Source organism: Geotrypetes seraphini, chromosome 14 (genome assembly GCF_902459505.1).
Source record: "Geotrypetes seraphini chromosome 14, aGeoSer1.1, whole genome shotgun sequence".
NCBI classification, from domain to species: domain Eukaryota; kingdom Metazoa; phylum Chordata; class Amphibia; order Gymnophiona; family Dermophiidae; genus Geotrypetes; species Geotrypetes seraphini.
Window position 1 is genome coordinate 792,193 of NC_047097.1, and position 12,862 is coordinate 805,054.

Below are 12,862 nucleotides of genomic sequence, written 5' to 3' on the forward strand. Positions count from 1 at the left end.
ACCAGAAATCACCAGACAAGGTAGGAAAAATGATTTTATTTTAAATTTAGCAAAGTGGAGGCAGTATTACCACAGTTTTCAAAGGAATTTGCCCAAATAACTTAATAGTTAACTGGGTAAATTCCCAGAGATGAAAACTTCCCTTCACTTACTATGCACAGTTCTGAATTTATATCTGCTGTCTATATTTTACAATATGGTTACCTTTTACTAAACCGCAATAGTGGTTTTTAGCGCAGGGAGCCTATGAGCGTCAAGAGCAGTGCTGGGCATTCAGCGCAGCTCCCTGCGCTAAAAACTGCTATTGTGGTTTAATAAAAAGGATGGAGGGTATATTTGTCTATTTTTGTATGCTATAAAAACCAAATAGAGAGAGAGACTGAGAGCTGTTGACGAAGAGCTACGTGTGTGTCTTTCTTCGATTCCAGCCAGAATATCAGCTTTGTGTTCAGCCAAACAGGCCCAGGTTTCGCACTGAATAAAGTATTTTATAATTTTTCACTATTCTGTTTACTTAATATTTCATAATAAAGTAATTATAAAATACTTTCTTTGTGTTTATTTGATTCCTATTCAAGAGAATTACTTTATATATAGTCAATATAGGCACAGAGTTAAATTTTTTAACATTTTCTAATGGTGGTGTGCCTCGTGATTTTTTTCATGAAACAAGTGTGCCTTTGCCCAAAAAAGGTTGAAAAACACTGCTCTAGGGTATATATATTCAGGGCTTCCAGTCTCTCCTCATACGTCTTCTGGCGCAAGCCTCCTATCATTTTCATCGCCCTCCTCTGGACCACCTCAAGTCTTCTTATGTCCTTCGCCAGATACGGTCTCCAACACTGAACACAATACTCCAAGTGGGGCCTTACCAATGACCTGTACAGGGGCATCAACACCTTCTTCCTTCTACTGACTACGCCTCTCTTTATATAGCCCAGCATCCTTCTGGCAGCAGCCACTGCCTTGTCACACTGTTTTTTCACCTTTAGATCTTCGGACACTATCACCCCAAGGTCCCTCTCCCCGTCCGTGCATATCAGCTTCTCTCCTCCCAGCATATACGGTTCCTTCCTATTATTAATCCCCAAATGCATTACTCTGCATTTATTTGCATTGAATTTTAGTTGCCAGGCATTAGACCATTCCTCTAACTTTTGCAGATCCTTTTTCATCTTTTCTACTCCCTCTTCGGTGTCTACTCTGTTACAAATCTTGGTATCATCTGCAAAAAGGCAAACTTTTCCTTCTATCCCTTCAGCAATGTCACTCACAAACATATTGAACAGACAGTTTAATCACAGACAGAGGAACTGCTGTCTATGTTTGCATCTACTAATCATTGTAATTGCTTCTTCTTACCTGTACTAGCAGTTAGTGGAAATTTCTTGCCTCTGCTTAATATATGAATAAAACCAATGGTACAAATAAATATACATTATTTTGTGACAACGGGGACTGGATCCCTGAAGTATTCCACAGTAAACAATTTTCAGGTGAACAAATTAAAAAACAGAATGTTTAATTAATGTCTGAGGAATTTTGTAATGTTAAGCTCTGGTATTTGTTAAAGAACAATGGTAGAGAGACCCAAACTGATATATTTGTATGGCTATCTATTCTTGTTTGTTTTTGCAAATGGGACATCGAATGAACAGTGCTGAAATATTGAGTTTTTGCATGTTTCTGTGTGAAGCCCTATTCACAAAACAAATCTGCGTGTTATCTGCTCTTAACATAAGAACATAAGAATAGCCTTACTGGGTCAAGCCAATGGTCCATCAAGTCCAGTGGCCCGTTCACACGGTGGCCAATCCAGGTCACATAGTACCTGGACAAAACCCAAGGAGTGGCAATATTCCATGCTACCGATCCAGGGCAAGCAGTGGCTTCCCCCATGTCTTTCTCAATAACAGACTATGGACTTTTCCTCCAGGAAATTGTCCAAACCTCTTTTAAAACCAACTATTACTTCAACCTCTGGCAATGCGTTCCAGAGTAGAGAATGACACGGTGCATCTGTGGGCAGAAGCTTCTCCTCTGATGCAACCAGAAGTTGCGTCAGAGGAGAAGCTTCCACCCTCAGATGCACGCAACTTTAGGCAGGCTCCGACGGCTTGTACAAATTATATTGTAACACGCACGAAGGTAAGAGGGAGGGAGGTGGTCGGACCGCGCGAGGGGTGCTGAAGGGCAGTGGAAAGGAACAGACGCTGAAGGGGGTGGCAAGAGGGAAGGATGGTGGTGGAAAGGAATGGAACTTGGTCTATTTAAGTCTGACCAAGAAAAGGCTTCAGCAGATCCAGAATACTGTAGCCAGGTTGATCTTTGCAAAGAACAAATTTGACCATGTTTCTTCGCTCTTGCTACAACTCTACTGGCTGCAGTAATTTCCAGGGTCTACTTTAAATGTGCCTGCCTAACTTTCAAGATCCTGCATAGCATTCTTCCCCTTTTAATTCCTCTATCTTGGAATGCTGCAAGTCCAGACATCACCAGATCTATCCAAAAGCTCAAATTATCTTTCCCCTCACTAAAAGGCATCATCTACATTGGAAAATTGGGGAAATCCCTTCACTTCAAAACTACAGAGCTTTGGAATAATTTTCCTGCCCAGCTGCACAATCTGGGCACTTTCCAATTATTCCGAAGGACATGCTGCATGGGCTACGGGGAGAGGGAGGTTGGGAAAGCAAGAACAGATGCTGCATGGGCTGGGAGGGGATTGGGAAGGACAGAGGTTGCACAGGCTGAGGGTTAGGAAGGGAGGGAAAGAGATGCTGTCATGCTGCCAGTGGGTGAGGGAAGAGAAATAGAAAATTCTTGGACATAGGTGTGTGGAGTGGGAGGGAAAGAGAGATGGTATACATGCGAACAGCTTGAGAGGCAGCCGAAGAGAGTCGGGAGGCAGCTGGGCAGATTCAGGAGCAAGCGGTGAGCGAAGAGAGTGGAAACCAGGACATAGAGAGGGGCAGAGGCGAGATAACTCCGCCCAACCCTCCAGTGTCAGCGGCATACTGCAGCCGAAATCCCCCATAAAAGGGGAGGAGCCAACGGTGCAGAAACCGCTGCGAACAGCTTGAGAGGCAGCCAAAGAGAGTCAGGAGCCGGCTGGGTAGTTTCAGGAGCAAGCGGTGAGCAGAGGAAAAAGCGGAGAGAGTGGAAGGCAGGACATAGAGAGGGGCAGAGGCGAGAGATAACTCTGCCCACCCCTCCAACGTCAGCAGCACACCACAGCCAAACTCCCCCATAAAAGGGGAGGAGTCAACAGCATGCAGCCGTTTGGCGCACGGCAAAGTCGCTCGCCTTAGTGAGAGCGCCTTTGCGAAGGGCCTCAAGAAGGGCAGAGTCAGTTCACCAAGGAAGGACAACAAGGTAAGGAAGCCAACAATTAACACAGCTTAATAACCAATAAGAACATAAAAGCAAAAACAAAGCAGACACAGAAAGCACTTACATATGTAACAACAGCAGGACACAAGTAAACTACTAACCTAAAGTAGGAACACCAGCCAACACAGAACACCACAATACTACTCAACACTAGATAAACACGACACAGGGGTGGATACAGGGCGAAACATATAACAAGGAAATAAGGAAGTAGCAAGCAGCAGGCACAGAAGAATACACACACTCACACAAGTACAAAGGAACCAGTGAAATAAAAGAGAGTACTCCAAAAAAGCAGACAGCAATGGAAGCAGAGGAAATTCAGAAGATGAGCTTTCCAGTGTTCTGCACGGTCTGTCATATGTATGATTACCTCCCTTCGGGGATACCTCCCTTCGGGGTATGAGGTCGGTGTCAGGAGCTGGAAAGCTTGAAGAAAGAAGTCAAGCGACTGAAGGACAAGATACAGGCACTGGAAGGACTTTACATCACAGAGGACCCAGTCAGGACAACTGAGGACTTCATGAGAGAGAGACACATTGAGGAAGAAGTCAGGGAACTCGAGGAATTCATTGAGGAAGCCTAAAGGAGGAGGGTGGAAGAGAACGAACTTCAGAGGACAGATGAAGTTACACCAACATGGAATGACTATTTGAATAAAGTTGGAATTGAGGCCAGGATTCTCAAAAACCCACGTTAAAAAGCGTCTGTCTGCTAACACAGCCACTTTGATAACGAATTTTAAAAAACAAGACATTCTCAAAAAATTGCGCATTCAATTGAGGTTGGCGGACAGCAGCGAAGATTTGCTAAATTTGCATGTGCCTATTACTAGTGATAGCGATGGGCACATGTGCAGTAAAAATGCATAAAGAAAAAACCAAACAAAAGCACAACAACATCTCTCCCACTGCCAACCAACAAATCTCCCCCCCAACCCCAGCAGTGTGAGAGATGCTGATTCTCTTCTGCTGCCAAGAAACCCATGCTGCCGCCCAGTCTTGCAGCGGGAGAGATGCACACACACTCCCATTGCCAAGAAATCCCTGCCGCCACCTGGCCACGCCCACCCCTTGCAGCGGGAGAGATGCCCACTCTCTTCCACTGCCAAGTGACCCCCCACCATACAACACCCCCTCCGACGCCCCCTCTCCCCTTATCTCCAAGTGGATGACCTGAGGAACATGGACTCCCTCCTCCCAGCTGGCTTGTGTCATCCAAAATGGGCTTTCCCCATAGGAGGGGCCTTAAACAACTTGGGCCAATCAGAGGCTCAGGCCCCTCCCCGATGCATCCCAAGATGTACCGGGGAGGGGCAGGCCCATTTTGGATGATACAGGCCAGCTGGGAGGAGGGAGTCTGTGTCCCTCAGGTCAACTACTTGGAGATAAGGAGGAGGGAGCATTGAAGGCAGGGGGTGTTGTATGGCAGGGGGAGGCGGAGGTGGAGGGGTGTTGTATGATGGGGGAGTCACTTGGCAACGGGGATAGTGGGCATTTCTCCCACTGCAGGGGGTGGGCATGGCCGTGCAGCGTCATGGGTTTTTTGGCAGCAGGAGAGAATTGGCATCTCTCTGGCTGCAGGGGGCATGTCACTGATGCTGCAGGGGAGGGGTGTTGTGATGCAAGGGGAAAGAATGAGCATTTTCTCCCCTTGCATTACAACACGGCTTTCTGCCACTCTCTGACACTGTCATGCCTGTACTGTCACCCCTAAATCAGTCGCTTATTTTTGTCACCAAAAGCCGAAGCTGCTTTTAGAAAATGGCTCGGCATTATTTAAGAATCTATCGGAGGGCTCATTTCAATATTGAAGAGCCAAAATGCATGTCATTTGTCATTTGTCATTCGTCATTTGTCGAAGACTGCTAGAAAGCTCGCTATTGACAGAGATAATCCGTTTTGATAATCCGCTGCTAAAATGTTGGTAAACCGTTGGTAAACAGTTTAATGATGGCGTTAAAGTTTTGAGAATCTGGAGCTAAGTATGGTAACATCTATGAGGTGAAAATAACCAAGTGAATCAATGGAATGGTATCTCAGGGTGAGGAAGGATCTATACTTCTACTAAGACTAAGTATTTTAATAAAAAATTTGGCCCGCAACTTAGCCTGTGTTTTAGATGTCGGTCCCTTATGTGATCGAGTTTGACACCCTGGCTATAGAGTAAGAATGAATGAAGAGAGGGAGAAAAATGAACTGAAGAACACTGAGAGAAACCCCCCTCAAATGTTAAGAGATGATGTAGTAGTAGAGATGAAGAAGACAGGAGGAGAGAGAAAAATGACAAATGAACACAAAACCCCAGGTATGAGAGTTAAGAGAAGACAGAGGAAAGCAGAGACTGAGACCAACATGATTAGAAAAGTAGAAAAAATGATTATATTTTTAATTTTGAATAAAGTACAAAATTCACAACTGAAAGTCTGATATATCATAGGGAAGAGGATGGGGGCACTGCAAAAAAGGGTGGGGCACCATGCAGGTCAAGTTGCATGGGGTGCAATTATAGCTTGCTATGGCTCTGACAGCAGGAAACCACCTAGGGGAGGGGTGAAGCTAGGGGTGGGCTGGAGCGGAACTGGAGGCAGATGTGGCCAGGGCAGGGCCATGTGTCCTCTTTTTTGTCTTCACAAATATGTGGAATCATGTGGGAGAGACTGAGGGGGTAGCAATGAGAGGAAGATGATAAGTACAGAGAGGTGTAGGTGAAAAATATAAGGGAATAGAAGGCTGAGGAAGACATGAAATGGGAGAGCTAGAGCTTTTAAACAAGTTAAGAGATGGAAAGCTGTTATTGAGTGAGAGTTACCAAGAAAGGGACTTGGGGGTAATAGTGGACATGACAATGAAGCCATTGGCACAATGCACAGCAGCTGCTAAGAAAGCAAATAGAATGCTAGGAATAATCAAGAAGGGTATTACAAGCAGAACAAAAGAAGTTATCCTGCCATTGTATGGGGCGATGGTGCGCCCGCATCTGGAGTACTGCGTCCAGTATTGGTCACCATACCTTAAGAAGTATATGGTGATACTCGAGAGGGTCCAGAAAAGAGCAACACGATTGATAAAAGGTATGGAAAACCTTTCATATGCTGAAAGATTGGAGAAACGGGGGCTTTTTTCAGTGGAGAAGCGGAGACTTAGAGGGGATATGATAGAGACTTATAAGATCACGAAGGGCATAGAGAAAGTGGAGAGAGACAGATTCTTCAAACTTTCGACAACTACAAGAACGAGAGGCCATGTTGAAAAATTAAAAGGAGTCAGATTCAGAACCAATGCTAGAAAGTTCTTCTTTACCCAACGGGTGGTGGACACCTGGAATGCACTTCCAGAGGGAGTGATAGGACAGGGTACGGTATTGGAGTTCAAGAAGGGATTGGACAATTTTCTGAAGGAAAAGGGGATTGAAGGGTATAGATAGAGGGCTAGTATACAGGTCCTGGACCTGATGGGCCACCGCGTGAGCGGACTGCTGGGCATGATGGATCTCAGGTCTGACCCAGCAGAGGCATGGCTTATGTTCTCATGTTCTTAAGTAGCTTAAAAGTAAAAAGAACAAGGGTGAAATTTGAGTTGGCAGAGAGGCAGAAAAGAAAAAAAAAAAGGGCAGAAAGAACTGAAAAAAAAAGATCGTATATCAAAGACCGAAGTAGTGAGGAAATGAAACAAGACAGGAGAGAGGAGGAAAAACTTATGGACAGCAATTACTGGAAAGAGAATTATCAGAAGACACAGCAAAGCAGAAGAGACAAATGGGACCAGACAACAAAGTTAGAAAACAGTGTTTTATTTTAAGTGTATTACCTGGATATGTTAGCTTTGGGATATGTGCATCACAGATATTTGTGTTCAGTAACTTACCAGACAGCTGATGGGTGGGGGTGAAGATGGACAGTGGACCTGAACCTGTTCCATGCCTCCTGCCCAAATGCAAAGTTTCAAGTTTCTTTATTTTTGACATACCGTCTATCATAAGGCACACTTTGTTCCCCCAAAAAAGTGGGTGGAAATGTATGTGCGTCTTATGGAGCAAATATAACAATTTTTTATCTCCCCCCCCTCCGGTACCTTTAAATTCTGGTGGTCCAGCGGTGTATCAGTAGGAGCGAGCTTTCCACACTCCTGCCCCTCCCTTGCTGGACAGCTGCCTTTTTATCTCAGGGCCAGTGGCGCACAAGGCAGGAGCGAGCTTTTCGCAGTTCTTGTGAGTCCCGCGAGAACTGATGACAGCCATTCAGGAAGCGGCACGGGGCCAGACTGGAGTGCGAAAAGCTCGCTCCTGCCTTGTGTGCCACTGGCCCCAAGATAAAGAGGCAACCGAACCATCCCTAAACATTTTGGCCCAAGGTGTTTTCGTAGCTTGCTTATGCCTTAATCCTGCTTTGGTCAGGGCCCCTTGCTGTGATTTGCGCTGGCCCTCTCTCCTCTGTCAATAATTAGGATTTGGAAGAAACAGGAAGTAATGGCTAGAGAAGGTAACAGTGCAATGGTTTGTTCTCTGTTGTGTCAATTTCAGTTTTTCTCTCTGAAGATGCAGCATGTGAGGAGCAAGAGAAGAAGGAGCTGATGTAGCAGACCCAGCTGGACTCTGGACTCAGCTGAAGCTAGATCAGGGAAGCACAAGTAAAGGAGGAGTACTTGGCAGGCAGGAAACAGAATGCTGAAGTTATCGCAGGAAAGAGGTAAGATGAAATGGGGAGGGGTCAAAGGAAGAGCGAGAAAAGAAGAGATAGGTTAACAATGCATACAGGCAGAAGAAAGGTTCAAGTTTATTTCAATTTTGTTACCCCGCCTTTTCAAAGCGGCTAATATTCATGAAACAATTGAGTGGGGTAAAGACAATTAAGACAGAATAATAAAAAGATATCAAATATTAAAATGACAGTTTTAAAAAATAAACCGATATGGATGCCTCTCCCAATAAACAACAGTCTCCAAGTGACACACTTCAAATACTTTATGGCACGTTAACTCAACTGCTATTATGTCAAATATACCTCGAGGCACAACTTTTTCTGTTCATTAGTAGGGTCCCTATATGGATCCAGCAAAAGGAGGACGAATTGAGACATCCAGGTTTTAATTCCAATGAATGCAATGGAAGTAAAACTTGGCTCCAAAACAAGGAGGATGGATTGAGACATCCATGTGGTAACTACTTTAACCCTTTATTTGGCATTAGCATTCGCAATTCTTTCTTATATAATTATTAGGGATGGGCAGTTGGGAAACATTTTATTTCATTTCCTGTGCTGTTTATGGGAATTTTCATTTTATTCAGGGGTTTTGGCCATTTTCTAACAGTAATGTAGTTAAGAGTTTGTGATCTTTCAAAAGAAGTGCACACTTTTTACACACTGAACACTCTTTGAATTCATATTACTGTATTATTGGCACACACAAAAAAAACAAACATTTAAATATGTTAAAGATATGTAATGACATAAGATAAATCATTGACTTGTCCCATGCGGTAGCACACAAGAGTCCATCCCTCACAATCATAAGAAAAATTTCTTTGCATAAGAAAACCATTTTTTCTCCAAGATCCTTTGCAGTGCTCGTTTAACATCTTTGTTTCGGAGGCTGTAGATCATGGGATTTACCATAGGGATTACCATTGTATATATTACAGAAAGCAAACGGTTTATGTATAAAGAAAACTGGGATTTGGGGATTACGTATATAAAGATTAGAGTCCCAAAAAATAAAATCACAGTGAAAAAGTGAGATGCACAGGTAGAGAAAGCTTTGTGTCTGCCTTCTGAAGAACGGATTCTCAGGATTGCTGAAATAATTAAAATGTAAGACATGATTATCGGTATAACTGCTAGAAAACAATAAAATCCAGCAAAAATAGATAATACAATCTCATTAAAGGAGGTGTCAGAGCAGGAGAGCTTTAACAGTGGATGGGCATCGCAATAGAAATGATCGATTTCATTGGATCCACAGAAATTCACTGAGAATATATTAACAGTTTGTATTAATGAATATATTATGATAACCATGTACACACCAAGCACTAGCTGGGTACAGACTCTTCTAGTCATCACAACAGGATAATGTAAAGGGTTGCATATTGCCACATAACGATCATACGCCATCACTGTCAACAAGAGACACTCTGCAGCTGCCATGTTTACGAACACAAAGAGTTGTGTCGCACATTCAAACAGGGAGATGGTGTTTTCCTCCACTTTGAAGTCAACTAATGCCTTTGGGGTGATTGTTGAGGAGTAACAGAGGTCTACAAATGCTAAGTTAGTGAGAAAATAGTACATGGGAGTGTGAAGGTGAGGATCCATTCTAATTATCATGATGATGCTGATGTTTCCCAGCAGAGTGAGAATATACATTACCAAAAACATAACAAACAGTAGACTCTGCAGCTTGGGAAGATCAGAAAATCCTAACAGGATGAATTCGGTCACAGAAGTTTGGTTTTTGCCCTTCATTTTCCACAGGGCAGAGAGCTGGATATGCGCTGCTGGGATAAGAGAGAAAGAAAATCAGAAAGCAATCCCGCATATATCCCTTTAGGAAGACTTCTTAATCCATTCCCCAGTGTAACTAGCAATATGTGTGGAGGGTTTTAGCCATTTTGCCATCATGGCAGCACACTTTTGAAAGATTGTACACAACTGTATTTGCAAAGATTGAACATACATGTATTCACATTATTGAATTAATTACAAAATATATGAACACTCCCCATCCCTTTCATCAGTGATGACAAAAGCAAAGGAAGCAATATTAATGGGAGAGTCTAGAACACAAAGCTGAGTGGATCCTTATCTAATTAGGATAGCCGAGGAGTGGCGTACTGGTTAGAGCAGCTGCCTCAGTACCCTGAAGTTGTGAGTTTGATTCCCACTGCAGCTTCTTGTGCTCTCAGCAATGAATCTCCATGAGTCTGATAATTCTGGCCAGCTCCCAGTGCCCCAAAGATGGGTTATCTGATGAAGCACAGCCCTGCAAATTATCCTGGTGCTAACAACATCTTCTCATCTCAGTTAACAACTATCTCTAAAAGATTGCAAAAGGCTGGGATTCAATTTATTCTTTGAGATTTGGAACTAACTAGAGATCTGTGAATGGTGTATTTATACTTTGACATTTTGTTGTTTTTCTAATATACATATTTTGTAGCTAAGTTAGATTTCACCCTAAATATATCTTATGGGATTACATAGGAAGACTTCAGGTACAATACAATTTTTATTAATATAACGCCAATACCTCCATAAAGTTCACAATGGTTTACATAAATAATTATGAAGATACAAAAATTATTAAATAGAATTATAATATTTAGGAATTATTAATAACACATTCTTGAAATAGATGGTCTTTAGGTCTTTTTTGAAAATCTTAAAATTAGATTGCTGGTTAATATTAGTCGATAAAGTTCTGGTCAGTCTGACCTCTGTTCCAGGGAAAATGGCGGAAGCACTAATAAAAGAAAACATCGATGAACATCTTGAAAGAAACGAACTTCTGATAACCAGCCAACATGGTTTCTGCAAGGGGAGAACGTGCCTAACAAACTTATTTCACTTCTTCGAAGAAATTAACAAACGGATGGACAGAGGAGACCCCATAGACATCATATATCTAGATTTCCAAAAAGCCTTTGACAAGGTACCCCATGAACGCCTACTTCGGAAACTGAAAAACCATGGGGTGGAAGGAGACGTACACAGATGGATCAGAAACTGGTTGGCGGGCAAGAAACAGAGGGTAGGAGTAAAAGGCCACTACTCGGACTGGAGGAGGGTCACGAGTGGTGTCCCACAGGGCTCGGTGCTCGGGCCACTGCTATTTAATATATTCATAAATGATCTAGAAACAGGGACGAAGTGTGAGATAATAAAATTTGCGGACGACACCAAACTATTTAGTGGAGCTTAGACTAAAGAGGACTGTGAAGAATTGCAAAGGGACTTGAACAAACTAAGGGAATGGGCGACAAGATGGCAGATGAAGTTCAACGTTGAGAAATGTAAAGTATTACATGTGGGAAGCAGAAACCCGAGGTACAACTATACGATGGGAGGGATGTTATTGAATGAGAGTACCCAAGAAAGGGACTTGGGGGTAATGGTGGACATGACAATGAAGCTGACGGCACAGTTCACAGCGGCCGCTAAGAGAGCGAATGCTAGGTATAATCAAGAAGGGTATTACCAGAATGAAAGAAGTTATCCTGCCGTTGTATCGGGCGATGGTGCGTCCGCATCTGGAGTACTGCGTCCAATATTGGTCGCCTACCTTAAGAAGGATATGGCATTACTCAAGAGGGTTAAGAGGAGAGAGACATGTCTGATAAAAAGTATGAAAAACCTTTCATACACTAAGAGATTAGAGAAACTGGGACTCTTTTCCCTGGAGAAGAGGAGACAGAGGGGATATGATAGAGATTTACAAGATCATGAAGGGCATAGAGAGAGTGGAGAGGGACAGATTCTTCAAACTTTTGAAAAATAAAAGAACAAGAGGACATTCGGAAAAGTTGAAAGAGGACAGATTCAAAATGAATGCTAGGAAGTTCTTCTTTACCCAACGTGTGGTGGACACCTGGAATGCGCTTCCAGAGGGCGTTATAGGGCAGAGTACGGTACTGGGGTTCAAGAAAGGATTGGACAATTTCCTGCTGGAAAAGGGAATAGAGGGGTATAGATAGAGGATTACTGCACAGGTCCTGGACCTGTTGGGCCGCCGCGTGAGTGGACTGCAGGGCACGATGGACCTCAGGTCTGACCCAGTGGAGGCATTGCTTATGTTCTTATGGCAATTTACAAGCAAGAGATAAGGAGAGTTTAATGCAATTTACAAGATTAGTTAAGGAGATGTGATGTCAGTGGACTTGGTTTGCGGAGATATTATATTGCAAGGGAGAGTTATTGGGAATAAGGGCTGCCATAATTATATAAAGGCTTTTGATACTGCCATCATGCTGGGAGGGCAAGAAAGTTGTTAAATGTGACAACATGAAAAACTCGAGATACTGGCACTCTAGCTAAAAATCTAATTGACGTAATTCTCCTGAAGAAGCTCCGTGCAGAATGAAACGGGGACGCTCCGTTGAGCACTTGAATACCATCATTAAGTAAAGCAAAAAGTTTGTATTACTAATTGTACACAAAGCCGGACAAGGAAAACAAAGCCAAGTACAATTCTTAAACGAAAGGCTTGTTCCTCTAGCAATAGATATCAAGGTTACTGTTCTGGAAGACAAAATTAACTTAATTTATTGAAAACAAACAAAATCTAATTTATTGAAAACAAACAAAATCTATTTTATGGAAATTAATCACTAATTAGAAAAATTTGTTGCTTATAAAAGAATACAAAAAAAGAAAAAATAAAAGAAAGAGGAATTGAAAGGACCAATGATAACTTGCATCAAAGTTATATTGATAAGACTAGCTCTAAAGTCAAAATAGCTGCAAGCATTTGAG

The 12,862-nt window shown here is 42.8% G+C and overlaps 2 protein-coding genes across 4 annotated transcripts in view; both read right to left on the bottom strand.

Moving 5' to 3' along the window:
• Positions 1–12,862, bottom strand: part of ALDOB (aldolase, fructose-bisphosphate B) — a 269,623-nt gene that overhangs the window by 218,391 nt on the left and 38,370 nt on the right. The window lies entirely within an intron of this gene.
• The window catches only part of LOC117348574 (olfactory receptor 1038-like), a 42,561-nt gene continuing 38,440 nt past the window's right edge, over positions 8,742–12,862 (bottom strand). The window contains exon 2 of one of the 3 annotated variants that reach the window (XM_033920849.1): positions 8,742–9,888. In XM_033920849.1, coding sequence (XP_033776740.1) covers positions 8,900–9,856 — 957 coding nt within the window. In that variant the 5' untranslated portion in view covers positions 9,857–9,888 and the 3' untranslated portion in view covers positions 8,742–8,899. The remainder of the gene's footprint in view (positions 9,889–12,862) is intronic. The other 2 variants (XM_033920846.1, XM_033920847.1) reach the window with 2 other exon arrangements.